The 24,919-nt window shown below is 59.4% G+C and overlaps 1 protein-coding gene across 1 annotated transcript in view; it reads right to left on the bottom strand.

The window, feature by feature from the left end:
- Nucleotides 1-24,919, bottom strand: part of TSPAN11 (tetraspanin 11) — an 86,763-nt gene that overhangs the window by 6,114 nt on the left and 55,730 nt on the right. Inside the window, exons 4-7 of the mRNA XM_058282596.2 lie at nucleotides 9,271-9,345; nucleotides 8,339-8,443; nucleotides 5,066-5,224; nucleotides 4,702-4,788 (exon numbers count right to left, since the gene is read on the bottom strand). Coding sequence (XP_058138579.1) covers nucleotides 4,702-4,788; nucleotides 5,066-5,224; nucleotides 8,339-8,443; nucleotides 9,271-9,345 — 426 coding nt within the window. The remainder of the gene's footprint in view (nucleotides 1-4,701; nucleotides 4,789-5,065; nucleotides 5,225-8,338; nucleotides 8,444-9,270; nucleotides 9,346-24,919) is intronic.

Here is a 24,919-nt window from a genome sequence, read left to right on the forward strand (position 1 = left end):
CCTGATTTACGCAGAAGGATAATGGGTGCTACCCACCAGACCCCCCAGTGAGCATCAGTGTCTTCTTCCTGACCGAGGACATAGAGAAAGCAGGCTGTGTGGAAGGCCCCAAGCAGCCAGCACAGGCATGGGGGGCTGAGCAGACAGGACAAGCCACGTTAACCACGGACCTAGAGGTGGCTGAGGATGGGTCGGCCTGGCCCGGCCTGTGTGGCGCGCTTGCCTGGCTGCCTGCTTGGACACAGCACACAGGCCACATGTGGGACCTGAGAAAGCTGCACGGCTGGGCCCCGTGTCCTCAGCTGTATAGGAACAGGAGGGGCCCAGGGGTTCTCAACCCTGACTGCACCTTCGATCACCGGGGGGGGGACCTCTCCCTCCTCCCCGGCCTCACCCCAGACAATCTGAGCTGGAATCAGGAGATGGGGCCCGGGTGTGAGTATTCTGAATCTGATTCTAATGTGTAGCCTGGACTGAGCAGCCCTGACCCAGGCGACCTGTAAGTTCTGAGAGTCTGTGATTTGGGGGAACCTCAAGACCCCCATTACTCCTCCCAGGTTTGAAACACCCTGCAGGGTAGTGGGTTATATGACCAAGGCGGGACAGAGGAGCCCTTGCCGGAATGAACCAGTGACTTCCAGAACGCAGCAGCTCAGAGCTGGATGCACCCCTGAGCCCCCGCCTCTGGATTTACCCTACCGAGGGCAGGGCTTCCTCCCTCCAGCAGCCCTGCCCGTCCCCAACGCCTGCTCCCACTTGCTGCAACAGAGAGCTTAGGACTCCACAGGCACTCTGCATGGGGGGTCAATTCCAGCTGTTAAAAAGCCCCTGACTCCGGATTACATCACTATTGCAGGGTGATGGGAATATGGAGAAGCATGGGAAAACTACAGTTGGTGGGACCTACAGACTGTGGTTAACAGCAATACTAGAATACTCTTGCATCAATGCCAAAGCTGTGCTGAGTTGATAATAGAGGTGTATGGAAAAAGTGTACCTAATGTATGCGATAGACCATGATTGGTGGTAAGAGTCTGATGACATAGTCTCATAATCTGTAACAAATGTTCCACCAGGCTGTGGAGTTGTATGGAAAATCTACACATCTGTATGATTGATTTGCAAGTTCACAATATCTGTAACAAAAAAAAATATATAAAAAAAATAGTATGGGTTGGGGGAAAAATACACCAAATGTCAGATAAGGACTAAAGTTGGTAGTACTATTTTGACGATGCTCTTGCATAGTTTGTAACAAATGTTTCACACCAATGCAAAGAGTTGGTGGAGGGGTGATGTATGAGACCCCTGTGTGATGTTACATATGTTGATCCCGATATAAGTCAGGGTCGAGGGCCCCTGACGCCCTCCAGAGGTCGGGACCCTCCCAGAGGTGGGCGTGGCCCTGGGCACTGGGCCTGCATAGGGCCCCAGCAGGTACCCCCTGCAGCCCAGCTCACCACCGTTTCCACCTGCGCAGTCCCAGGCTGCGTCTGCTTGCAGAGCAGCTCCAGCACCTACCTCAGGCCAAGGCAGATGACCTCGCTCTGTATTACAGGCTTGATAAATTAAAAAAAAACTGAAATGCAAGGACTTAACCCCCGTTAAATGTGATAACCTTGGTTTCAGCACATCTTTCCCATCTGCCAAGCTCTTTTTCAGTCTTGGCTTCATCATTCAACAAACTAGCACTCCTTGCAGATTTGGCCAATTATCAGAGTTGATAAGCATGTTTCCTAGGTCTTCATCAAAATCACTGAGGCAAATGTGAAATGGACGGATCTGAGGCCAGAAGGTGCCCCCTTTTGGCCTTGTGCCCGGCGGACATCCGTCTTCTCACCTGCGCTTCACTCTGCTTATTCTAACCACCCCCCCTCCAATTTCTCTGGAGCATATCGGTGTCTGGCCCACCTGTCCAAGAAGCGCCAGGTGACACGTTGTCAAGATAACCAGCTGAAACCAGGGTTCATTATTCTCACTGCATTGTCCGCTGGGGTTTCCAGGTGTTCACAAACCATCTGCATCAACATTCCAAGACACGACGGAACATCGATCCCGAGATAACTGGTCACTGAGGAGAGACCCTTTCCAGAATATCATAGAATGCTGGAGCTAGAAGTTTCCTTAGATATGGGTTCCTTAGAAATACAGTTTCAAACTGTATCTGAAACCCGAAAGCTGAGTTCACGGCCTCAGAGCAGGGAAGGAAAAGCTGCCACACTGCTTGTCCAAAGGCCCCGGCCTGTGTCTCAGAACATTTTCACCCTCTATGTTTAATGTACTGGGGTTGGATATAGGATTTCCATCGATGAGAGGGTGCTGCTGCTTGCAAAAGTCTCAAAAACAACAAATCCAGTCCAAACCCTCCATTTTACAGGGAAAGAAGCTAAGCTTCAGAGAGGGAATGCGACTTCCCCAGGGGCACACAGTGAGGAGGCAGAAGAGCATTTAGAATCCCGGTCCTCTGACTTCCAAGCAAGATTTCCTCCAGTCACTGGGGAGCAAGAAACCATACGGTACCATCTTGGGTTTCTATCTCCTGAGCCTTAGGAGGGTTTTGAGTGCCAGGCTGGGGTGTGTGGGCAGAGGGGCCTGGTGTGAACTGTCGGCTCTCTTGAAGGACGAGGGCAGCTTAGTTCCCAGAAGTGGCCGGCAGAGGGCGCCCTAACCCGAGGCTTGGCCAGGAGGCGGGGGGGGGGGGGGGGGGGCTGCAGTGCACAGCCGTGGCCAGGTGAAGCTCCCCCGAGACTTCCCAGGTTGGGGGGTTCTGAGCGGGCAGGAGGCGTCTGGGCGCCCACGGACCCGTGGTTCCACCTAGACTCAGGGCATTTTCAACCCCACGCCCTCCCTCATCTCGCTGACCTTCTCGCAGCTTCTGCAGGCTTTGGAGGCCGGTGGAATCAGAAAGAAAGGAGCGGGGAGTGGGCCAGCCTCCGCCATCAGGCTGCCGTTAAACCGCGCCTCTCCCTCCTCCATGCTGGAGGTGGAGCGCGGGCTTCCAGAAACCTCGGCTGGGCCGGGGGCTGGCGCACAGAGCTGCCCCCTCCCCAGCTCTGATGGGCCAGTCCTCCAGGGCTCAACACATGGCCAGAAGGCCTGTCCTGGGGGGGTGTCAAAAGGGGCCTCCACCTGCTGTCACCTGGGCTCCTGGCTGAGCAGGTGAGTGAAGTGGAAGGCAGGGAGCCAGACTGGTCGAGGAACAAGGAGTGCATTTTTTTTTTAGCGACAACATACCCAAGTGGAAGTGGTAAAAATAACGACGGGCACCTTTTATAGAACACCCACTTTCTGCTTGGCGATGAGTCGAATGCTTTACATGGGTTTCTCTAACCCTTACCACAAGCCACCAAACTAGGTACAGCGAGCCCCATTTTCCTAATGAGTGACTGAGGCTGGGAGATGAAATAACCAGACCCAGCTCACACAGCTCGCGGGGCAGGACCCAGGTGGGCTCTGCCCCTCCCAGGCTGCACTGCCACGCCCAGGCCCCCAGGCTGATGGGGTGGCAGCACATCAGCCTGCGAAGAACCCTACATTGGACGTCTCCCCAAGCCCGCTGGCACCGCCACCCCCTGCTTCTCTTTTCCATGTGTTGAGGGGGGCGTTTGGAGGAGCCAAGGATCAGGAGCCAGGAGCCCTGGGTGCCAGCTCAGAAGGCGAGACCTCGGCTAAGTGGTCTCTGTGAGTCTCGGTTTTCTGACCTGTAAAATGGGGAGAACACTACTGCTTGCCTGGCCTGGGTCCCAGGTGGTTGCGAGGCTCGAGAAAAAGTGTCTGAAAGCACCCCGAAGTCTAGAGGCTTCCACGAGGGAAGGCTACGCATGGGCCAGGCACTGTACGTGGCCCACGGCCCCTGCCTGTTCTTGTTTCCTTAACCGATGGGACAGTGAGCCTTGTTTTTCAGCTGCCGAGCGGAGGGACATGGGAGTCCAGGAACCGTTGAAGGTCACACAGGGCAGGGCCAGGAGCGGAGCCGGCTCTTCTGATGGCAGGGCCATGCTCTTACTTCTCTCAACTGCCAGGGCCACCCGCTTTCAGACCCCTCGGGACGGCTGGGTGCCCTCCAGGGAGCGGGAGCAGGAGCGTTGGGCAAGGTGGGCATGGGGACCCTGCTTGCTGCCATCTGCCTGGCCACTGAGGGGTCCCCCCTGGCTCCTCTCCTCTTGACCCTTGACCGGAGCAACCAGTGAAAGCCACACGGACTTCCTGGGTGGCAGAGGGGTGAGGAGGAGAGAGACAGAAGGCTGGGTGTCCCCAGGGGAGCGTGCACACACACATTACATATACACGCAAAGGGAGGTGTGCCTGCGTGTGCACATACGCACGTGCCCAGGCACGCCCAAAGCATCCACGCGTGCACAGCCCAACCCCGTGTCCCAGCTGCATGCAGCCCAGCAGGCCCGAGCACACGCCCCCCGCGGGCACACGCACGGAGCAGGCGCCTACCTGAGCCCACACTCCTCCCCGTCCCTGCTCCTCACAAGTTCAAGGTATCCCCAGGCCCCCAGCAACTTTCTTCTAGTTCTCCCGGGAGGAGACTGACCTTGTGTCTGCCCTGGGCTACAGAGGGGAGAGGAAAGGAAATGAGGAGAGGGGGGCAAGAGGAGGGGCGGGGGCGGCGAAGGGGCAGCTCTCGGAGCTGGGAGCCCATGGCAGAGGAGCTCTTCCAGACGCCCCCTCCCACCCCTCACCCCCGCTCACCTGCAGGCAGGCCACCCCGATGCCCACCGCCCCCATCAGCAGCAGGTGGTCGGCCAGGAACTGCTCCAGCTTGGTGATGCAGCCTCCCTGGAAGGACAGCGTGGGTTACATGTGTCTGGGGCCGGGGGTGGTGGTGGTGGGGGGACAGGGCTGGGGGCGAAACTGCAGCCAGCCAGGGACCCCAGGAGGCAGGCGTGCTGCTGCTTGCATGGCCCCAGGGCTTTAGGGACCTTTGGGGGCCGCAGGCCCTGCAGTCGCCCACGGCCGGGTGAGTAAGCGCACTCTGCTCTTCCCCGCGCCCATCGGCCCGAGCCCACCTTGCCGGGGGCCCCCTCCCCACCCTCAGCCGGGCCCGTCCGCTCACCTCCACCTTGTAGATGTTGGAGGGGTGCGTCCGCTGGCCGCAGAGGGCCACCACCGTCTTGCAGCAGCTGTCGGGCACCTGCCGGCCCTCGGCCTCCCGCGACAGGACGTAGACGCTGTGTTGCCAGTCGGCCGAGCTGTTGCTCCCGCAGCACTTGAACTGGGGGGACAGGCAGAGGCTGGAGATGAGGGGGCGCCCGAGCGGGGCTCCCCAGGCTGTTGGGACACATTCTCCAAACGTGAGCCCACCCCCCCCTACTGTTCTGTGGCTTTCCCTCGCCCTGTCTCGAGCAGGGGGCTGGCCCATCTCAGGCCCAGGAGGTACAGAGGGTGCCTGCAGGACACCTTTGCTTGCTTTCACCTCGGCCTAGCCCTCTGGGGAGATTGAGCTGGGCAGCCCGGGGGCAGGGAGGGTCTGGGATAAGAAGTGAGGGAGATGGACGCTGGTGGGCTCCCCAGAGAGCCAGGGTGCGGAGCCTTGGGCGGCGGAGCCGGGCGCGGGGCAGAATTGCCACGGGAGGGGTCCCCGGCCACCCAGCCCGGCAGCACCCCAGGGTGGGGCCCAGCCTTGCCCAGGCTCCCAGGCCCCAACTCAGGCTCTGAGAGCTGCAGAGGCAGAGAGGGTGACCCCAGCCGCAGCATGGGCAGGCCATGGTTGCGCAGGGGGCCCGGTGGGTGCAGTGCCAGCGCCATTTCAGGGCAGGGTGGCTCGGTTGGGACTGAGGCTGGACAGGGCAGCCGGTCTAAGACGGTTCAAAGACAGGACAAAATTGCTCCCCTCTTGCCTGCCTGAGTGGAGGGAAGGGAGATTCACAGACCCCGCAGAGCCTGGCAAACACAGCCGTCCTGAGACGCTGGTGTGTGGGTGGGTGGAGTGGAAGTAGATTCAGTTCACTTAGCAAGTGCTGGTTAGGCGCCTACTGTGTACCCAGGCTGGAGTCAGGCACTCGGGCTTCCGATAGGAAGGCGACCCGGCCCCCACCCTTAGGGAGCTCGTCAACTAGCGTCGTTTGGTAGGAGAGAGAACAGAAGCTTGTCTGCGCACAGAGGAGGAAGGGGTCGCGGCCCTGTTCACGGGCCAGAAAAGTCCTGGGAGGATGAGCAGGAGTCAGGGGGGGTTAAGGTAGAATGGAAACAGGACGTGCAACGAGCAGGCAGCAGCGTGGCGTGTGCGCGTGTCTGCGTGTGCATCTGAGCGTCTGGTGCACGGGCTGGTGCCTCATTGCTGGCTGTGTCACCTGGACAAGTTGCTTACCCTCTCTGTGCCTCAATCTCATCATCTATAAAATGGTGGTAACCAGGCAGCAGGGGCATTAAGGAGGCAATGCCCGGGAGGCACAGGAGACGGGCTGGCAGGAGCGGGCAGGGCGTGGCAGCTCTGGGATCAGGTATGCGTGAACACGCGCCCTTTACATACGTGTGGTGCGGCCGGAGCCCCAAGGGCCTGGCTCTGAAGCCACCGCCTTCCCTGGACTCGGCCTCCTCTGGCCGGAGATGTGGCCTGGGACGGGCTCAGTGTTCCTGGCACGGGGAAGGCTGTGTCCAGGGGCGTCCACGCCCGTGGGTGCCTGTGCCAGGTGCAGGTCTCTGTGCTCAGCTCTGCCTCTTCTTGGCCGTTCCCCAGCCCGACAGGCCACTCCCGTCCCCTCTTCCAAGGCCAACCCTTCCCGCCTTCCCCCGTGAAGCCCCGTCTCCCTGCTCCCCACTCTGAGGTGCCCCCCCAGCCCAGTGCTGAGGGCACGGCTCTGTCCACGCCTGGTGAGTATATACTCGCTTTTGGGCAGGCCCGAGCAGCAGTGTGTGCCACCTGCAAGCAGCGAGCCTGGGCCTGGGGCAAACACCTGTGTGGACCCACATGTGTGTGTGTGTGTGCGCTCCTGGCAGCGGTGCCAGAGAAGAGACCTCCTCCCTGTGCAGAGCTGGGCATGTCTCAGCTTCCCCAGGGGCCCGCACCCGGCCCACCCACCTCTGCCCACCTAACGTCCCCAGATCCAAGAGCCCAGGGTGGGGGCTGAGAGTGAGCCGAGTGGGCTGGAGGCGGAGGGGGCCAGGGAGGGCAGGGGAGCTGCCTCCACTTTCCAGCTGTGGAACCCCCAGGATTCGGGGCAGTGCGTCCAACAGGACTTGCTGTAAGGATGGAAATGTTCTCTCTCTGCCCCGTCCCCCAGCCACGGGCAGCCATTGAGCCCTTGAAATAGGGACCGTGGGACCAAGGAACTGCACTTTCACCTCCCCCCCGGATGCTCTCCATGTCCATTCACTGCGCGTTCTTCTGTGACCACTTCTATCCCCATCAGCAGCACTGGGAATCTGTGTTTCTTTTTGTTGCGTCATCTTGTTGTGTCAGCTCTCCGTGTGTGCTGCACCATTCCTGGGCAGGCTGCACTTGATTTCGCGCTGGGCGGCTCTCCTTACGGGGCACACTCCTTGCGTGTGGGGCTCCCCTATGCGGGGGACACCCCTGTGTGACAGGGCACTCCTTGCGCATCAGCACTGCGCATGGCCAGCTCCACACGGGTCAAGGAGGCCCAGGGTTTGAACCACGGACCTCCCATGTGGTAGGCGGACACCCTAACCACTGGGCCAAGTCCGCTTCCCGGAACTGCACTTCTAATTGAAATGTAAGTAGCTGCTGTGGCTAGGCAGGGGTATTGGGCAGCACAGATCCCAGCTGCTCCGGCCCACGCCCGGCCAGTGGCCAGGACGGGGCCCTCCTTGGAGGGACTTGCCGAGACCCTTCTTGCAAGGGAGGGTCCACCTCTCAGTCCCCCAGCATCCCTCCGGCAGTCTAACTGAAGTCCCCCTGCTGGGCACAGCCCACCGTGCGGGCTTCGGCTGCCAGTCCCTGGGGGAGGGGGAAGAAGGCAGGCCACACAGATGGAGGGAGCCCGGAGAGCCACTTCCTGGCCCGCGTCCTTGCCAGAAATGGAGCTCTTCTCCTGGCACAGCCGGCTTCCTTCCCACGGGGGACCCAGAATGGGAAGGCAGCGGGGGGTGGCGGGTGGAGGAGGTAGTCAAGGGGAGGCTGGAGTGGGGGCGAGGGCAGAGGAGGGGGACAGAGAGGGACCTGGAGTCAGGAAGCCCTTGTCGGGTGGGAGCCACTGGTGGGTGAGGCTCCTCCATTCGGGGTCGTGCTGAATGATCACTCAACCCTAGGAGGTCATTTTACAGATGAAGCTCAGAGAGGCTAAGGCACTTGCTCACAGTCACACAGATGGGAAGGGCCAGAGTCAGGATTTGAACCCACGTCAGGCCCAAGGGGCAGGGGGCTTACGTCCTGCTGCAGACGGTCGACGGAGGCTGTGATCTCGCTTTCCCCGGGCTGCCCATACTTTCCGGTCAGGGTCCGGTTCAGGTGTTGCTTCAGTTCGTCACTCAGCTGCAGAAGGTGGCACAGGAAGGTGGCATCAGCAGGACGTCAGCCCCCTCCTGTCCCACCCCAGCAGTGCTCCACCTGCTCCAAAGCCAGTCCAGCGAACCCCAGAATACTGTGGACTCGGAATTGTGAGTCAGGGGACGATAGCCCAGAAGACGTTCATGGAGAGGGTGTTGCAAAAATGAACACCCTGGCATAAGGGTGAGGATGCGACGGGCAGAGCGGAGAGTCCCCAGGTGGGGAGGCTAGAAATGGCAGGGCACGCTGCGAAGGTCAGTGATGCTGGACACAGGTATTTACCTGTTGATTTTTATTTGGATTATGAGGTGATATTCAAAATATGTACATCTGTCGCCCTGAGGTCCCTCTGGGCACTGGCTAGAAGCAAACAGCACAGTGGACTGCCTCAACCTGCCAGATATCACCTGGCCAGGGCCTCAGGTGTCTGATTCAGAAGGCTCCAGGGCCAAAGGGTACCTGATCAGTCACCTCCTCCGTGTCCAGTCCAGGCAGACGAGGACACTTCCTGCCCAGCATTTAATCCTGGATGTCTTTGGCAGATGCGGCCACCCTCCACCTGTCCTTGCAAGGGGAGACAGCTGGCCCCACCTCCCACTTCTACGCAAAGACCCAGCATCAGTGGATGTATCAGGGGATGGCTGGACCAGACCCAGTCGTGCAGAGGATGACTGGAGCCAGGGGCCTAGGACCACCCCTGTGTGTTGCAGCCTCAGTTTCCCCAGTACGTGTTCCACCCCCCTCCCGCCGTCCGCCCCATGTGGCTGCCTCCTGGGTGGTGGTGGAGAATGGAGGAGGAGACGTCCACTCACCCTCTGGTAGTACACGTGGGCCAGGACTCCTGCCACCAGCTCAACGAGGAAGATGACCAGCAGCAGGCAGAAATACTGAAGCAGGGGGAGAGGGCGGTCACCCCAGGCGGCAGGCCACGCAGGCGACGGGGGCTCGGGGAACTCCTCGGCGAATGTTCCCCCTGCCAGGGACCCTATCACCTATACTGTCTCCCGTTTATTGCCAGCAGCTCTGGGCATTTCAGCGCCCCCTCTCCGTCACCCCTTCACTCACTGGTCCGTGGTCAATTCATGACTCCATCCACCTATACCTACTATATGCCAGGTATCACGTGGCAGTCACTGCCCTCCAAAAATTGGAGCGGGGTGGGGGGGGGGGGATGAGTAAATGATCACTGTGCCGTGCTGTAAACGGGGTGAGCCTCAGAAATGATGGGAGACCCCTGGTTGGGAAGGGCAGTCAGAGAAGGCTTCCTGGAGGCGGTGGCACCTGAGTGAGTCTCTAAGGGGGAGTTGGCATCTGGAAGGTGAAAAAGGAGGGAAGGGCTTTCCAGACAGAGGGGAGGTACGTGGAAAAGCCTGGAGCTTGCAAAGCAGGGGCTGTAGAGAGCAGATGGGAGGCATAGGCTGCTGCAGCCAGGCTGAGGAGCGGGCAGAGCTCCTGGGAGCAGCCCGTGTGCGTCCTTCTGCCCCCCTCCCCACGCCACCTTCCGACCTTCCCAGCCCTGCAGGGGTTCTGCCCCTCCCTGCTGCCCGGCCTCCTCCAGGCTGGAAGGCTGCTCCTCACCGCCCACAGCCCCGCTGCTGCTGCTTCCTGCTGTGCCCTTGGCCGTGACCTGCAGGAGGACAGGGCCCCGCAGCCCCCCACCCCCGTCTGGCGGTACATAGTCAGGGAGGCTCCCTGGACGCTGCCTGACCCTGGTGGATTCTTGCAGGAGCAAACAGGTAAAAAACCCACATCAGGCAGGCCCCAGAGACACTGGTGATGGCGAGTAGCACCACCCAGGGTCCTGCTGAGCAATGCCCAGGCACAGCCCGTCCACCTGGTCACAGCAGGGCCTCCTCCCATGGCCCCTTGGACCACTGCGTTCTAGGAAAGCCCAGCCCATGGGTGACCGCAGCCCCTGAGGGGTGCTCTCTATTTCTGAGGCCCGTGGCCTCCTCTGGCCACCCTCCCACAGCACGTGGCAGGGCCTCGCATGGGGAGCGGACATTTCTTTGCACGGGGAAAGAACTTAGATGCATGAGCCAAGCTGCCTTTCCACCTAGGATCACACTCTCCACCCCCAGCAGGTAAACCGAGCCCCGATCGCATCTCAGCTTTGGAGCCGGCATCATCAGGGATTCAGGGGGGTTCCAGGCCTGCCCCTGTCATTTGTGGGGCTGGAGGCTGGAGGACAAGGGGAAGGTCCAGCTCCCTCCCTTCCCTGCTCCCAAGGCTCCACCTGCCCTGGGAAAGGCCCCTTGTCATTCCTTGGAGAGGACGTGGAGAAGGCTGGGTGTGGCTGGAGGGTGCGGGGCCGGCTGGGGGTACACCCGGGTGGTGCTGTCCAGCCTCAGGGCCCCTTGGCCGAGCAGCCTCTGAAGAATAAAGGCCTGAAAACCTGCAGACGCTGGCGGGGGTGTCAGCCAACTGGGTTTGGGGCCCGGGTCCCCCACTTCCTGGCTCTGGGTGAGTGGCCACTAGCGCCTTGGTATGAGTTAGAAAAGTGCGCTGCGCTTGGCCGGCAAGAGTTGCATGGGCTGAATTTCAGCTCCCACGGCCATTCCTGGCTGCCCGAGCCCCCGTTGCCCGGCCAGGGAGGGGACAATGGCAGTACCGCCCGCCCTGCCCATCCCGACGGCGAGGGGGGGGGCAGCCAAGGAGGGGCGCGCTGTGCGCAGCGGGGCTTTCTCTTGCCGTGTGCCTCTTGGGGGCGGGCTCAACTCCTGTCTGCCCAGGGCGTGTTGGCCAGGCCAGGTGCCGCCCTCTAGGAGGGCCTTCCTCCCTAACGCCCCTCGGGGTCCCCGGGGCTGTGTGCGGGTCCCAGCGGCTCCTCCCGGGCATGGCTGCACTTCCACCTAGCTCCAAACTGCCCTGGCCCCCCTGCCCCTCTGTGGTGTTCGGAAGTCGGTGCATCCTGCCCCCTTGCTCCCTGGGCCCCCAGCTGCCCTGTGCGGCGTGGAAGGGACCCTGGAGCACCTGAAACTGCACAGGAGGGCCCAGGCCACCGGCACCGAGACGGCAGCCTGGTGCCGTCCTGCCCCCACCCCTCTGCGGAGTGACCGAGCCTCTCCCGCGCATGCCTGGAGGCAGCCCCAAAGATGGGGCGTTGCTGCGACAGATGCGACTGAAGATGGGGTGGGGTAGGGGGATGGGAAGGCAGAAAACCTGGGGCCCATTCCCTGCTTTCACAGCAGGCTGCGCTGGTTCATTCCAGCTCCCCAGGGCGTCTTCCGAGGCTCCGAGCAGGGGGCGGGTGGGTGGGGAGGGGCTCTCGCCAGGGCGGGGGGCGAGGAGGTTCTCCAGGGAGCAGACACTCACGGTCTGGGCTGCGCAGGGGCTCCGTGGGTGCCGCACTGACTCTAGGCGGCCGCTTCCGCCGCGCCCCTGGGTGGGGGCAGCCCTGAAGCACGGCTCCCATGGAGACAGCCCCCGGGAGGCCGGCGAGGATCCGAGCCCACCCGGCTTGTCCTGGCGCCACGGTCCCGGGCTCTAACACCCGCCTTGCGCCTGCTCCCCTGCCCTTGACCTCACCAAGCCTCCCCGATGCCCGCAGCCCAGCCCACTGTGTCGCTACTGTGTCTGCAGCGCTGCGGCGCATTCGGCACACGGACCCCTGAACAAGGCTGGGTCTCCAGCCTCCGGGCTTTGCGCTCACAGTGCCCGCAGCCTAGAACCCCGGGCCTGCCTGGCCTTCATTGCCCGGCTCCGGGCTGGGTCCATCCCCAAGAAGCGCGCAGCAGAGAGTCTTGCTGCACATGGCGCTGCCCCTCCTTGGCTGTCCCCCGCCGTCGGGATGGGCAGGGCGGGCAGTACTGTTATTATCCCCATCCCTGGCCGGGCAACGGGGGCTCGGGGCCCACACGGTCTGGGCAGCCTGTGGGCACACATGCTCGTCCGGATGCCCCAGCGCCTCCCTCGGCACCCCCCACCCTGCCCACCTGCTCCCCGTGCAGCAGCCTTCTAGAAGGTCCTTGCCAAATGGACATCAGAGCTTTGCCTGATGTCTGGAGACTGGTTCTAAGTGCTTCAGGTGTCCCGCCCGCCCGGTCCCCAGGGAACAGGGATGCGTCCTGGGTCTCCTCTGACCCTCCCTGGCGCCGGGCTCAGGAAGTGCCTCCTCATTAAGGCGCAGGGGTGCCACTTCCTTACAAAGCACACCCGCGAGGCAGGAGGAACTGCCCAGAGGACGCCAGCCCCCCTCTCGGAGCAGATGCACAGTGGTTTTCTGATCCGTGGGTAGCACAGAATTGCTATCTTAGTTTAAGGTACTCCAGTGGTTCTCAGCAGGGCATGAGTTCGTGCCTCCGGGATCATGTACAATGTCCGGAGACATTTTTGTTGCTGTTGTCGCATTGAGCAGGTGCAGGCCAGGGATGTGCCGAGCACCCTACAACGCACATCCACAAAGAATTATCTGGCCCCAAACATCGATAGCACTGAGGCTCAGAAACCCTGATTTACATACACATGGACTCTCAGGTTCCAGGGCTGACGCTGGGACTTGATTTGCATATGTGTCCCTATGCACTATGGGAGGCACAAGAAGAAGATCCGCGCACTGTTTTCCAGTTCCTTTAAAGCCCAAAACTGAACATGGACAGAAGCATGTGAGGGGTTTTACTCTGTACCCACCTGGGAGGGCACCTTTGAGGAATGAATACTCACCCTGACTCAAGGAAGAACTAGTCAAGCCTACACTTGTTCAGCAAGCCTCCCCAAAGCCTGGGGCTCCCGAAGGGATTTCCACAAGCCTGGGTGGTATCCTGGGCATCCTGAATGGCTCAATGGCTTCCTGTAGACAACTTGAGTTTTGGAGTAGCTATGGGTTTCCAGTTGCCCCTGGAGAGTTAGGGGGTGGGGTGCTGCCTAATGTTTGTGTAAAAGGTTGAGTCTGGGAAGCATCAAGAAGGTTCTGCAGTGCTGGTTTCTCCCAAGTCTTGTTTTGTTTTCCCCTCTCGTTTGCACCCGGAACCAAACCTCCTGATTTGGTTTTCTATTTTGAATGATTAAACCAGAGTCAATAAGGAATCTCAGATAACCTGTGTATTATGTGTAGAAGGGCTATTGGTTTGGCATTGTTTTTTGAATTATTAAACCAAAGTCAATAAACAGGAATTCTCAGCTGACCTGTGTTGTTTGGAGAAGGGCTGTATTTCAATAGGAAATTTAGTATTTACTGGACCCCACTTCTCCCACATCTCCTAGCTAACCAAGCCCGGAACACGAGGTTTCTCTGTAGTGGGAAGAGAGGAAAGACATTTCTTCCACCAGAAAAATAACCCACCCTGGCGTGGTGTTGCCAGCGTCTCCTTCATCAGAGCACCCTGGAGCGCCATGCAGAGCCTGGCACAGTGGGTGCCCGCTGAAAGTAACAGCGGCCTTGCGAGCCTCCAGGTGCCAGTCCCTCTTGGCAGCACTTTGCATGAGGCTGGGGCCCCCCGAGCCCCGCCCAATCCTCCCCCACAACTAACCACCGCTGCACGAGTCTGGGAGAGGCGCAGGCCATTCCCACACACAGGCCACCCTCCAGCCCCCACGCCTCTGCCCTGCTGCTCCCCTGCCTGGAGTTCCCGGGGCTCTGCAGCCGCTCATCCTTCCACACTCAGCTCGTGGCCTCCACGAAGTCCTCCCAGGGCCGAAGCTGTGGGCCCATGCCCCCGGGATCCCCTGCTCCTCTCGCTCCTCACACCTGCGTGCACCTGCGCCCTCGTTTGCCCTCCTGGCCCCGTTCTGGCGCACGTTCCGTGGGCGCCTCGGGGTGAACGGAACGGCTCCCACCGGACTCCTTCCCCACCCACACCCGCTCTGATTTTGTCACTGTCCTGCCCCTGCAGACCCGGGCCTGCCCCAAGCCCTTCCAGAAGCGGCTCCTACGCCTGAGAAGAACCAGGAATGAGAATTCCAAAAAGAAAGCTCTTCCACCCCCAGGGCCCTCAGAACGATTCCTCTTGCAAAATAAGAACACTGGAAATAGCCCACTGGAGCTAGAACCGAGAAGGAAGTGATTTGTTCAGCATTGAAGGGGACCCAACACTAACTCCCCTCTCCCCTGATCATGCAGCAAAGGTTTGGATTTTGTTTTTTTTTTTTCTCTTTAAATATATAATTACTGGAAGGTTGAACTGGAAGCAAAGTTCGATATTTTCTAAAAGCTGGAACAAGACAGTACTCTGAACCAAACTAACACTTCCTCTAATGAGAGCCTCTGCAGGCAATGTGCAGAAATAGTTCTATATTATGAATGAAGCTGATTCATTAGAAAATGAGTCTTCAGATGGCCTTAGCCCACGTGGGGGCGACCTGAGCTCCAGATGGAGTTTCTGGGGCAGATCTGCAGGTGCACAAGGGACAGGGCAGCTTAGGAGCAGCAGGTGCCACCCTTGAGGTAAGAACTGTAGAATGGTGCCTGTGATGGTTAAGACGATTGTCTTAACTCAGCCAGGTAACTGTGCCCGGTTGTTAGGTCAAGAAGCACTGGGCTAACTGTAATACAAGAGCATTTACGGACTTCAGTCATCACTGATTTTACTGCAGTGGTAAATCATAGCCAGCTGGTTATAATTACATCCATCAGGGAGATTGCCATCAGCAATGAGTGACGCTTAACCCAATCAGTTGAATGCCTTCAGAGGGGAAGTGATTCTAGCATTGAGAGAGAATTTCCCAGCTTGTCTTTGGACAGCCAACATCTCCCAGAACTCGTCAAGAACCTTCACTGGACTTTCACTGGAGCCCCTGGTTGCAGCCTGCCTGTGGAACCTGGACTTGAGCATCCCCTTGGCTGTGTGAGAGACTCTGATAAGATCGCATACTACTGATAGATAGCTCTTGTTTTTTTTTTTTTTTAAAGATTTATTTATTTATTTCTCTCCCCTGGCCCCACCCTGGTTGTCTGTTCTCTGTGTCTATTTGCTGCGTCGTCTTCTTTGTCCGCTTCTGTTGTTGTCAGTGGCACGGGAATCTGTGTTTCTTTTTGTTGGGTCAGCTCTCCGTGTGTGTGCAGCGCCATTCCTGGGCAGGCTGCACTTCCTTTCGCGCAGGGTGGCTCCCCTTACGGGGCGCACTCTTTGCGTGTGGGGCTCCCCTATGTGGGGGACACCCCTGCATGGCAGGGCACTCCTTGCGCGCATCAGCACTGCGCATGGGCCAGCTGCACACGGGTCAAGGAGGCCCGGGGTTTGAACCGCGGACCTCCCATGTGGTAGGCGGATGCCCTAACCACTAGGCCAAGTCCAGTCCGCCGAGATAGCTCTTGTTGATGCTGTTTCCCTAGAGAACTTGGCTAACACAGTGACCTTGCTGATTTCTCCACTGGACTCATCCTGCCACCAAGAAAGGAGCTTTACTGAAGTTTCTTCTTGTCTCCTCTGCCGTTCCACGTGGTGAGAGAGATGGATTGCAAAGCCTCCTGCGAGCCACAGTCTGGAAATCAAGGCAGCTGGGGACGGGGGTAGAGGCCCTATTCTCAGGGCAGCGTGGTGACAGTAAAGAGAAGGACCAAGAGCCATCAAGGTCAAGGAGCAGGAGAAGAGCCCGGCCCAAGGCTCCCAGCCTGCCCCTGCGTGAGGGGATTTCGAAGGCCGGCCGAAGGAGGGCCAGGGAGCAGGCAAGACAGGGGAGCCAGCTGTTCCCGCAGCAGTGACCGCAGGGCGCATTATTTCCTGGCAATTAACCAGGGGCCGGAGGCCTGGAGGGCTCAGAGATGCAGCTGTCCAGCCTGTTCCTGCAGAGAGGATGTGGATTTGGGAGCCTTGAGCCATTCCTGTATCAAGATGTCACCGTGGAAGGATGGAGGTGACCCCTACCCTCTCCTGGCCCCAGCCCTGGGGCCTCCTGGCCGCAGCCGTGGGAGGTGGGGCCTCCGGGAGGGTGAGGTCAGCCCTTCCACCCGGTGCTGCCCGAGGGAGGAAGCCGAGGCATCTGGCTAATCTCCAGGTCTGGCCCAAGGGGGCTGGGAGCAAAAAGTGGGACCAGATTGGGGTGAGGAGAAGCCGGTGGAGGCAGCGAGAAGCTTGAAGAGGGCAGAGGGTGAGGGGAAGGGAAGCAAGCCGGGCCTGGCGGGGGCCGGAGGTGTTCAGGACGCAGCCTGGGAGCACGTGGCCGAGGTCGTCCCAAGAGCAAGTGAAATGTTGGGGGTCCAAGAGAACCCCAGTGGGGGGCTCACAGGAGACCACAGTCTCAGAACCACTAGGCAAAGTCGGGCACCCACTAGGTTCCCAGCTGGGGCTGTGCTAAGAGTCCAGCCTGCATGGGCTGAGCGAGAGGGAGCTGGAGGGCCCGGCCAGCTGGAGGAGGGGGCCACGCATCATGGGGCCCGGGGCATGCAGGGATGCCGCTGCCTGATGGATTCAGCTCCGGGGAGGCGACCACCTGCTGTTCCCATGACCCGCCCTGGAAGGGCCCAGACGGTGCCGGTGGCCGCGGGAAGATGTGGTGCAGTTTACAGGCACCTGGAGCAGGAGGGCTGGGGCCCGGGGCTGGCCCTGCTGTTTGCTCCCAGCACCAGAACTGGATGTCCGTCAGCTGCGTCAGCTTCCTCCCTCGAGCTGCCACCTGGGGGCTAGGTGCTGTGGGCAGGGAGGGGGGCTCTAGTGCTGGACAAGATGAGCTGCGGGGAAAGGGAAGGCTGAGCAGGGGAGACTCCAACCAAGGACAAGAGAGAGGAGGCACCAGGGCCCAGGGGAGGCGGGAGGTTAGAAGGCTTGGGGCTCAGAGCTCTGGCCAAATGCAACTGCAGACTTCAGCCCTGGCACGCGCGTTTAACTTTCAATACCGGTGCCCTACACTCCTCGGTGGACTTCAGGCCAACAGCTGGGTCTCGGCCCCTACGTGTCTCCTCCCCTTCTCCCCTGCCTTGTGCTCTGCAGAGCGGGTGTGCGGCACAAGCTTGTTGAGGCCCACGAGTGAGGCAGCCCCCGGCAGGGTGGCACAGAGCATCCGCTGCACAAACTCAGAGGTGGGGTGTTGGAAACGGACGAGCTGTAAAAACCACGCCACGGGGGAAGTTGGCCGTTTGAGGTAAGCAGGTGTCAAGTTTAGCCACTGCAGCCTGAGAAAGGTGAATCTTGAACCCAAACTGATTCAAAGAAAGGGTGATGTCATAGGGGGCATCCTGGTTTGGGGTCCAGAGCCAAGGCTCCTCTGTATAAAGATGCTGTGTGACCCTGGGCGAGCCACTGGTCTTCTCTGTGTCTTCTATATAAAATGCAGGGAAGCAGACCTGGCCCAATGGACAGGGCGTCCGCCTACCACATGGGAGGCCTGCGGTTCAAACCCCGGGCCTCCTTGACCCGTGTGGAGCTGGCCCACGTGCAGTGCTGATGCGCGCAAGGAGTGCCCTGCCACTCAGGGGTGTCCCCCACGTAGGGGAGCCCCACGTGCAAGGAGTGTGCCCTGTAAGGAGAGCCGCCCAGCACGAAAGAAAGTGCAGCCTGCCCAGGAATGGCGCCGCACACACGGAGAGCTGACACAGCAAGATGACGCAACAAAAAGAAACACCGTTTCCTGGTGCCGCTGACAAGGATAGAAGCGGTCACAGAAGAACACACAGCGAATGGACACAGAGAGCTGGGGGGGGCGGAAGGGGAGGGAAAAAATTGCAGGGCTTTGATGGCAGGATGCCTTGGCACTCCAGCTCTACCAGTCTGGCGTCCTGTTCCCACGCAGGGACTTCTAGACCAATGCTCCTTGCTCCTGCCCTGTATCTGTTTGGTGAGCTGGCCCTTCTCCCTCTATTTGGGACCAGCCTGTTTTCAGGATGCCACCTTCTTGTCCCCACCATGTGGTCACCTTAGGGAGGAGGGGCTCTACTCCAGCTGCCCGTGCAGGTGGCTAAGCCTGCCTCAATCAGAGGTGAGCTGCCAAGACTTGCTGGCTGGAGAGGTAAAGCCACTCTCTCCAATCGCCTTTTTTTTTTTTCCAAGATTTATTTTATTTATTTCTCCTCACCCCCTTGTTGTTTTTCACTTGCTGTGTCTGTTCGTCTTCCTTGCTTCTTTGGGAGACACCGGGAGCCGAACCTGGGACCTCTGCTGTGGAAGGGAGGCGTCCAATCGCTTGAGCCACCCCATGTCCTGCTTTGTTGTGTCTCTCATTCTGTTTTTCCTTCCCACGTCTCTTGTTGCGCCATCTTGCTGCATTAGCTTGCTGTGCCTGCCTGTCACATCAGCTCTCCCAGGAGGAAGCACTGGGAACCTCTGCTCCCTGCTTTGTTGTGTCCCCCATTATGTTCTTTTCTTCTTGTGTCTCTTGCTGTGTCAGCTTGCTGCACCTGCCCATAGCGCCAGCTCACTGTCTTCTGTAGGAGACGCTGGGATCCGAACCAGCGACCTCCCATGTGGTAGGTGGGAGTCCAGTCCCTTGAGCCACATCTGCTTCCCTCTCCAATCAACTTTATTTTAGTCATAACAACAATATCTTGATCTCCATCTGCCTGTCTCCTGGGTCATATTTTTCAATTAATTCCAAGCTTCCCTGGAACTTCAGTTTGATGTATTGAGGGCCAATTCAGAGGCCAAGACTTCCCAAAAGCCATGGCCAGAAGCTGGCATGAGAGGGACACATCCAGCCAGCTGTCTGGCCACATGCCTGCCCAATTTTGGGGTCTGGCGGGGTGCCTCTAGCTCGGTGGTCTGTTGGTGCCATGGCAAAGATGGGCAAGGAGGGCAGATCAGACCCCTGAGAAGGAGGGTGGGCCCTCTGGCTCTTGGCAGCCAACCAGCTGTGCCCAAAGCAGAGGGGAAAACGCAAGATTCTTTCCTGCCCCCGGAAACCACGGACTTCCCGTAGCCCCACTGGAGGACAGCAGTAACCCCGACAGCTCTCAGAGCCCAGGGCCACTGCCCGTGGTGGCCGCCGGCCCGCTTGGAGGTCATCTACGGGGGCAGGTACCGGTGGATTACAACTTCCGTGTGCCCCGGGTTCCCCCCCTGCTGTGTGGTCTCAGCTGGGCTGCCTCTCTGGCAGAGGAGAGGAGTGGAGAGATCATCTCCAAGCTGCGCTCTGCACAGCCCAGGGCTGAGTAAGACCAGGGGAAGGAGAAGGAGGCGATGGGGGAGACGTGCTGGGGTCTTAGAGGAGGAGCGGGGCCACGTCCCGTGGGACAACTGAGCGGCTGCCCTGGCCCGCAGTGGAGCCCGTTTGAGTCCACGCATGTCCCGCATGAGCTGGGCAGGCCTCGTGGGGGAGGGGGAGCGTGGGCTGACTCTGGGGATCTCTTGTGCAGCCTGGACAGGCTCTTGGGGATCTTTGTCCCCTGCTTCCTGAAGAGCCTGGCAAGAGGGCATCTCGCCCAGCTCCCTGCTCCAACTGCCCCGCGGCCCTGGCAGATGAAGATGGGCGCTCTCCTCTTGTTGCACAGGAGTTGGGGGCTCTCTGTCCCCTGGAGCAAGTGGGCAGCTGACTCAGGGGTCAGAGGGCCCCCGGGCAGGCCAGGCTGTGACCCCCGCAGCGCCGGGTGGCTGAGCGAGTGCGGGCAAAGCAATCCGTGGGCGAGAAACGAGCCCTGGGGAGGACCCAGACACCCTGGCGCTGGGACCCAGGCTCCCCCCACCCTCCAGCGCCCCTCAGGGGCAGTGGCCCAGCGGTGGGGACCCTGCCCTTAATGGCCCTAAATAACTCCCACTTATTCAGGTTTCTTCTCCCAGGAGCTTGGTCTTGGCGACGATGATGTAAATGATAATTATAGCCACATTTTTATGATCTTTATATAATGTGGCGGTGACTCGTGTCCGAAGGCCTGGATATATGTCCTCGTTATCCTTGTACCTCGTCCCTGTATAGAAAGACGGGGATACTGGCGTGGCAAGGACAGGCCGAGTGACCTCCCCAAGCTCCCGGAGCGCGTCGGGCAGACACCGAAACCTGCTTTTGCGCTGGTCCAGGGGTTCTGGCCCATGAGTCTGGTCCTTACTGCCCCGTTTAACCATGTTGCCATTTGGGTCCCGTTGTTTTCAGAAGTCGGTTTCCAGACCCTCTTCTTACTTTTTAATCCCTGAAATATACAGTGTCCCAGGTAAAGACCCACTTTAGCCTGAACCATCCATCACAGTCTTCATTTGGCTTAAGATATAAAAGATTTCAGAGTGCAAGCTCAAGCCTCTAAAAATATCCCTTTCTTTTGATCAGGGTGGCATCTGTCATGGTCACTGGCCTGAGGCTCAGATGGCCTGAATTATCTGGCTCTCTCTGCAGCCTTAGTGAAAAAAAGAAGGTCTGGTGTGAATAATTTAAGCCCCATTCCCTTTCCCCCTCTGCAGATCTCTGGTCTGAGCTGATCATTTCAGCACCAGCAAAGGGCTATTCTTGTCCCTGATGAACTTTCCTTCTTGGGAAAGAGGCTTTGAGGGGCTGCAGATGTACTGGGAGGACAGATTTGGGCCAGGACAGACAACGGGCCTGTGGGGAGCCTGGACCATCCCCTTCTGGATATTTCTCTCAGAACTTTTGATGTCAGTCCTCTCCCTCTTCCCGGTCCAAGTTGGATGAACATCATTCGGGCGCCTGATCTTTCATCTTTCTCTCTTCTCTTTGGGGACCACTTTGTATAGGGCTTCACTCACTACATTTCTCTTTTGGAGCTTCCCTCAGCCTTCGGCTGATTAAAAATTTCAAAAGGGAGTTAGACATGGAGGAAAAAGTGAGACGAAACCAGGAAGGCACCTCCAGAAACCGCAGAAGGCTTTTCGAATGGCCTTAACCACACGGCTTGACTCGAAATGGGAGTCTGGGTTTTAAAAGTCTGACTCGTGCTAGCCCAAGAAAGGTTTTCCAGCTCCCTTGTTGGTTTAAACAATCAAGTGCTCAATAATTCAGGGGCTGGCGGGCCAGGATGTGGGTGACACAGGATGCTCTGCCTCGCCCTGTGCTTTGTCCTTGGGCAGCTTCTATCATCCACTCTGTCAAAGGAGAGCAAAGGAAGAAGCTTCCAGGCTGTAGGTTTGCTCTTTGTTAGTCCCCTGGGAGAGATGCCTGTCCCCTTACGTCTGCTCTGGCTGCACAGGTGGCTCAGTGTGTTTGCGTGTGCACGTGGATGCGTGTGTGCATGCTCTGGTGTGTGCCCTTGTGTGTGTGCAGGGGCAGGCATTTCCCCCTGACCTCAGATCCAGGTTGTTGCCTCTCTGATGCCTCTGTCTAGGTGATATTGAGCCCGAGAGATAATCGGTTCTGTGTGGTGGAAGTACAACCAGGCAGGGTCTAGGGAAGGAGCGTAAGGTGGAGCTGAGAAGAAGGAAGGCCTCTCCTCGCGCCTGCCCACCGATCCCCGTGCCCCAGGCCTGCACAGCCGGGAGGGGTGAGAAGCGTCTGCTTGTTGAGCTGGGAGGTGTCTGCCAGGTTTTCAGGCCTGCACAGGGCCCTGCCCTTCTGCTAAGTGCCTGGGACACAGGCAGGGCTCGGACCCCTCTGGGCAGGTCATTTAGACCTAATGACAGGCGGTGCCTGGGAGGCAGGAGACATCAGCCCTCTAAGGGCTCAGCCTGCCTGGCTGGGCAGACCTTGCACGTGGATCCTATAGGGAGGGAGAGGGAGGGGGCTGTGGCTCAGGGAGCGGGGAGCCGCCAGCTGCTAAGCCTTAGGCGCCCCTTCTGGTCTTTGAGGTTCCAGGGGGAAGAGCTCTTATGGTCTTAGATGTTCTCACCCAAAGTCAGTAAATCTGAGTAACCCCCCCAAACACCTGGGTGGCCCCCACCCTCCCACCCCACGCCCCTCAGCTTTGCACCCTTTGGTTCCAGCATTGGATGGAGTGTCAGGCTAGATGTCCTCAAGTTCCCTTCTAAGCTGCACATGCTCTGACCCTTGGCACCTGTTACTTCCACTCTAAGGGGAGCCAGGAGACTCTCCAATGGGTGAGGTCTCAGGGTCCTGCCCCAACCCCCCCGGCTTCTGCCCAGGGTCCTGGGCTGGGCCCTGTTGGGAACCATCTCCTGTCTGACCTGATCTCTCAGTGCAGTTGCTCCAAGGCCACCTCCACGGAGCTGGAGGAGGGTGAGCCCTGGGCACATGACCCGCTCGGCCTCTTCGCCCTCTGCCTTCATTCATGCTTGGCCTCCGTGGGAGAAGCGGCCTCCTGGAGGTGATTCGGACAGGCTGGGACTCAAACGCCAGCGCTTGCCCTAGCTCCACATCTCGGAGCTCAGCTTTCCCGCCTACAAGGTGCCTTCTTGCTCTGGTGGATCAGCGCCTGGGCTTGGGAGCCAACCCATCTGGTTTGGACCCTGGTTCTGCCACGTACTGGCTGTGTGACCTTGAGCAAATTATTTAACCTCTCTACGCCCTCAGTTTCCCCATCTGTAAAAGATCAGTAGATGCCTCACGGGTTGGGTTGAGGTCTTAGGAGTTAACGTGCACCCATGTTTAGAACAGCACGGGGCCCTACTGTTGAGCCTTTGCAGGCTGTTGCAAGGGGAGAGGTCGGTGGTTCTCAGCGAATGGTGGGCCCGTGGAAGGCATGGGGCTGTTTCCTGGTGCCGCAGGGACCTCAGGTCCTGACCGAAGGGAGAGATGGCTCGGGGTCAGAAGGAGGGCATCGGGGTGAGCAGGAGTGCCTTCCATCTTGGGGTGTGGAGAGACGGGGTTCAGGTGAGTCCTGTCCTCTCTCAACAAGATCACCTGGGCCAGGAGGCCCTGGGTTTGGACCCTGGACCTCCCATATGGTAGGTGGATGCTCTATACATTGAGTCAAGGTGAGTTGGCCCATGCGCAGTGCTGATGTGTGCAAGGAGTGCCCCGCCACGCAGGGGTGTCCCCCGCGTAGGGGAGCCCCACGCGCAAGGAGTGTGCCCTGTAAGGAGAGCCACCCAGCATGAAAGAAAGTGCAGCCTGCCCAGGAACGGTGCCGCACACACGGAGAGCTGATGCAGCAAGATGATGCAACAGAAAGAAACACAGATTCCCGGTGCCACTGACAAGAATACAAACAGACACAGAAGAACACACAGCAAATGGACACAAGAGAGCAGACAAGTGGGGGGAGGGTGGGGAAAGGGAGAGAAAGAAAAATAATAATAATGAAAAAGGTCATCTGGTGGAAGGAAGGAGGCAGCTGGAGAGCACTCGGCTCAGCAGCCTGGCTCCGAGGGCCAGAGGGCGCCCCTGCAGCCCTGAGGCCACGCCGAAGGCCCGTTCTCTACGGGGCCCAGAGCTGAGCAGGGCAAAGGTAATGCAGGGGAGATGGTTCCCTCCCTGGGCCCAGCAGCACGGTGACAGGGCCTCAGTCTCTGGCCGTGCCCCCAGGAACATGTCTCCCCGGTCAGCTCTGAACCCCAGGTCCCAGGCATGCCCCTGTGTCTTCACCCGGCTGACAGCGGGCAGACCTGTGTTGTACCCAGTGGAGCTCAAGTCCCTGGACTTGCCCACCTGGCACTGCCCACGGCAGGGCCTGTGAGGGCAGAGCCGGCGTGCATGGGGCTGGCTCTGGTGCACCAGTCCCGCCTGCTGGAGAAGCGGCTGACACCCCGGCTCTGGTGGCCGGACCCCCGAGCATGTCGCCCTGCCGGCGCATCACCGTCCACACTGCCTGCGCCCCGCCTCTGGACCACCCTTCAGAGGGAGCGAAGGAGGGTTTCAAAGCTGGCAGAGCCTGTCCTGAGCCTGCGCACAGGAGCTTTCATGTCCAGGGCTAAAAATCTAGGTCACTGCAGGTGAGAGGCTGCCAGGGCAGCTCCTAAGGCTCTCTCACACCCCCCTCCGCCTTCTGCTCCCGTGACCTTGGGTGGGCAAGGACGGAGGTGGCGAAGTCAGGGAGGGGTGCCTGGAGACAGGGAAGGAGAGCACCGGGGTTCTTCAGGGGCCTGTGCCCCACTGCCCCGTTCCTGCATTTTCAACCTGATTCCTCTCTGTGAAGCGGGGATGCTGCCCTGGCGTGTCCCTGCTAAATGGGACATCTTCCAGCCTCCTCTGTCCCCTCCTCCTCTTCCTCCAAACTGGGCTCTGGCCTTCAGGAGATAAGGGTGGGGCGAGGCCCCCCAGGCACCAGGGGCCCTGCTCCGACCAAGAAGGACACGGGAGCTGGGGCGTCCTGCGCTGGACCCCAGCTCTGCCCCACGCTCTGGGCTGGCTGCGGCTATTCCTCCAGCCTTCCGGCCGGAAGCCTGCCCAGGGGCCCGTGGTGCCCACAGCACTGCCCTGGAAACGCTCTCGGCCAACCCTGAATCGGATGAAGCTTCTAGATCTAATGAGCAGGAGACCCCGTTCACCACCCCAGGGATGCAATCAGAAAACCCAGACTGGAGAAACTCTACAGAAAACATGACCCTGGCTCCTTCGGCAACTGAACTGCAAGAAATCAAACAAAGACCGATGGGGGAACTTAGGACTTAAGAGACGGAGCATTTCATTTTAGTGGAGGGGCTTACGTTCGATTCTGAGTCCAACGAACTGAACAAACAAACCACAACAGTTTATGTACGGGCCAAGTGGGGAAATCTGAAACTGCCTGGCTATCTCATGGTCTTATGGAAGAGTTGT

The sequence above is a fragment of the Dasypus novemcinctus genome, chromosome 20, assembly GCF_030445035.2.
Source record: "Dasypus novemcinctus isolate mDasNov1 chromosome 20, mDasNov1.1.hap2, whole genome shotgun sequence".
Lineage (NCBI taxonomy): Eukaryota > Metazoa > Chordata > Mammalia > Cingulata > Dasypodidae > Dasypus > Dasypus novemcinctus.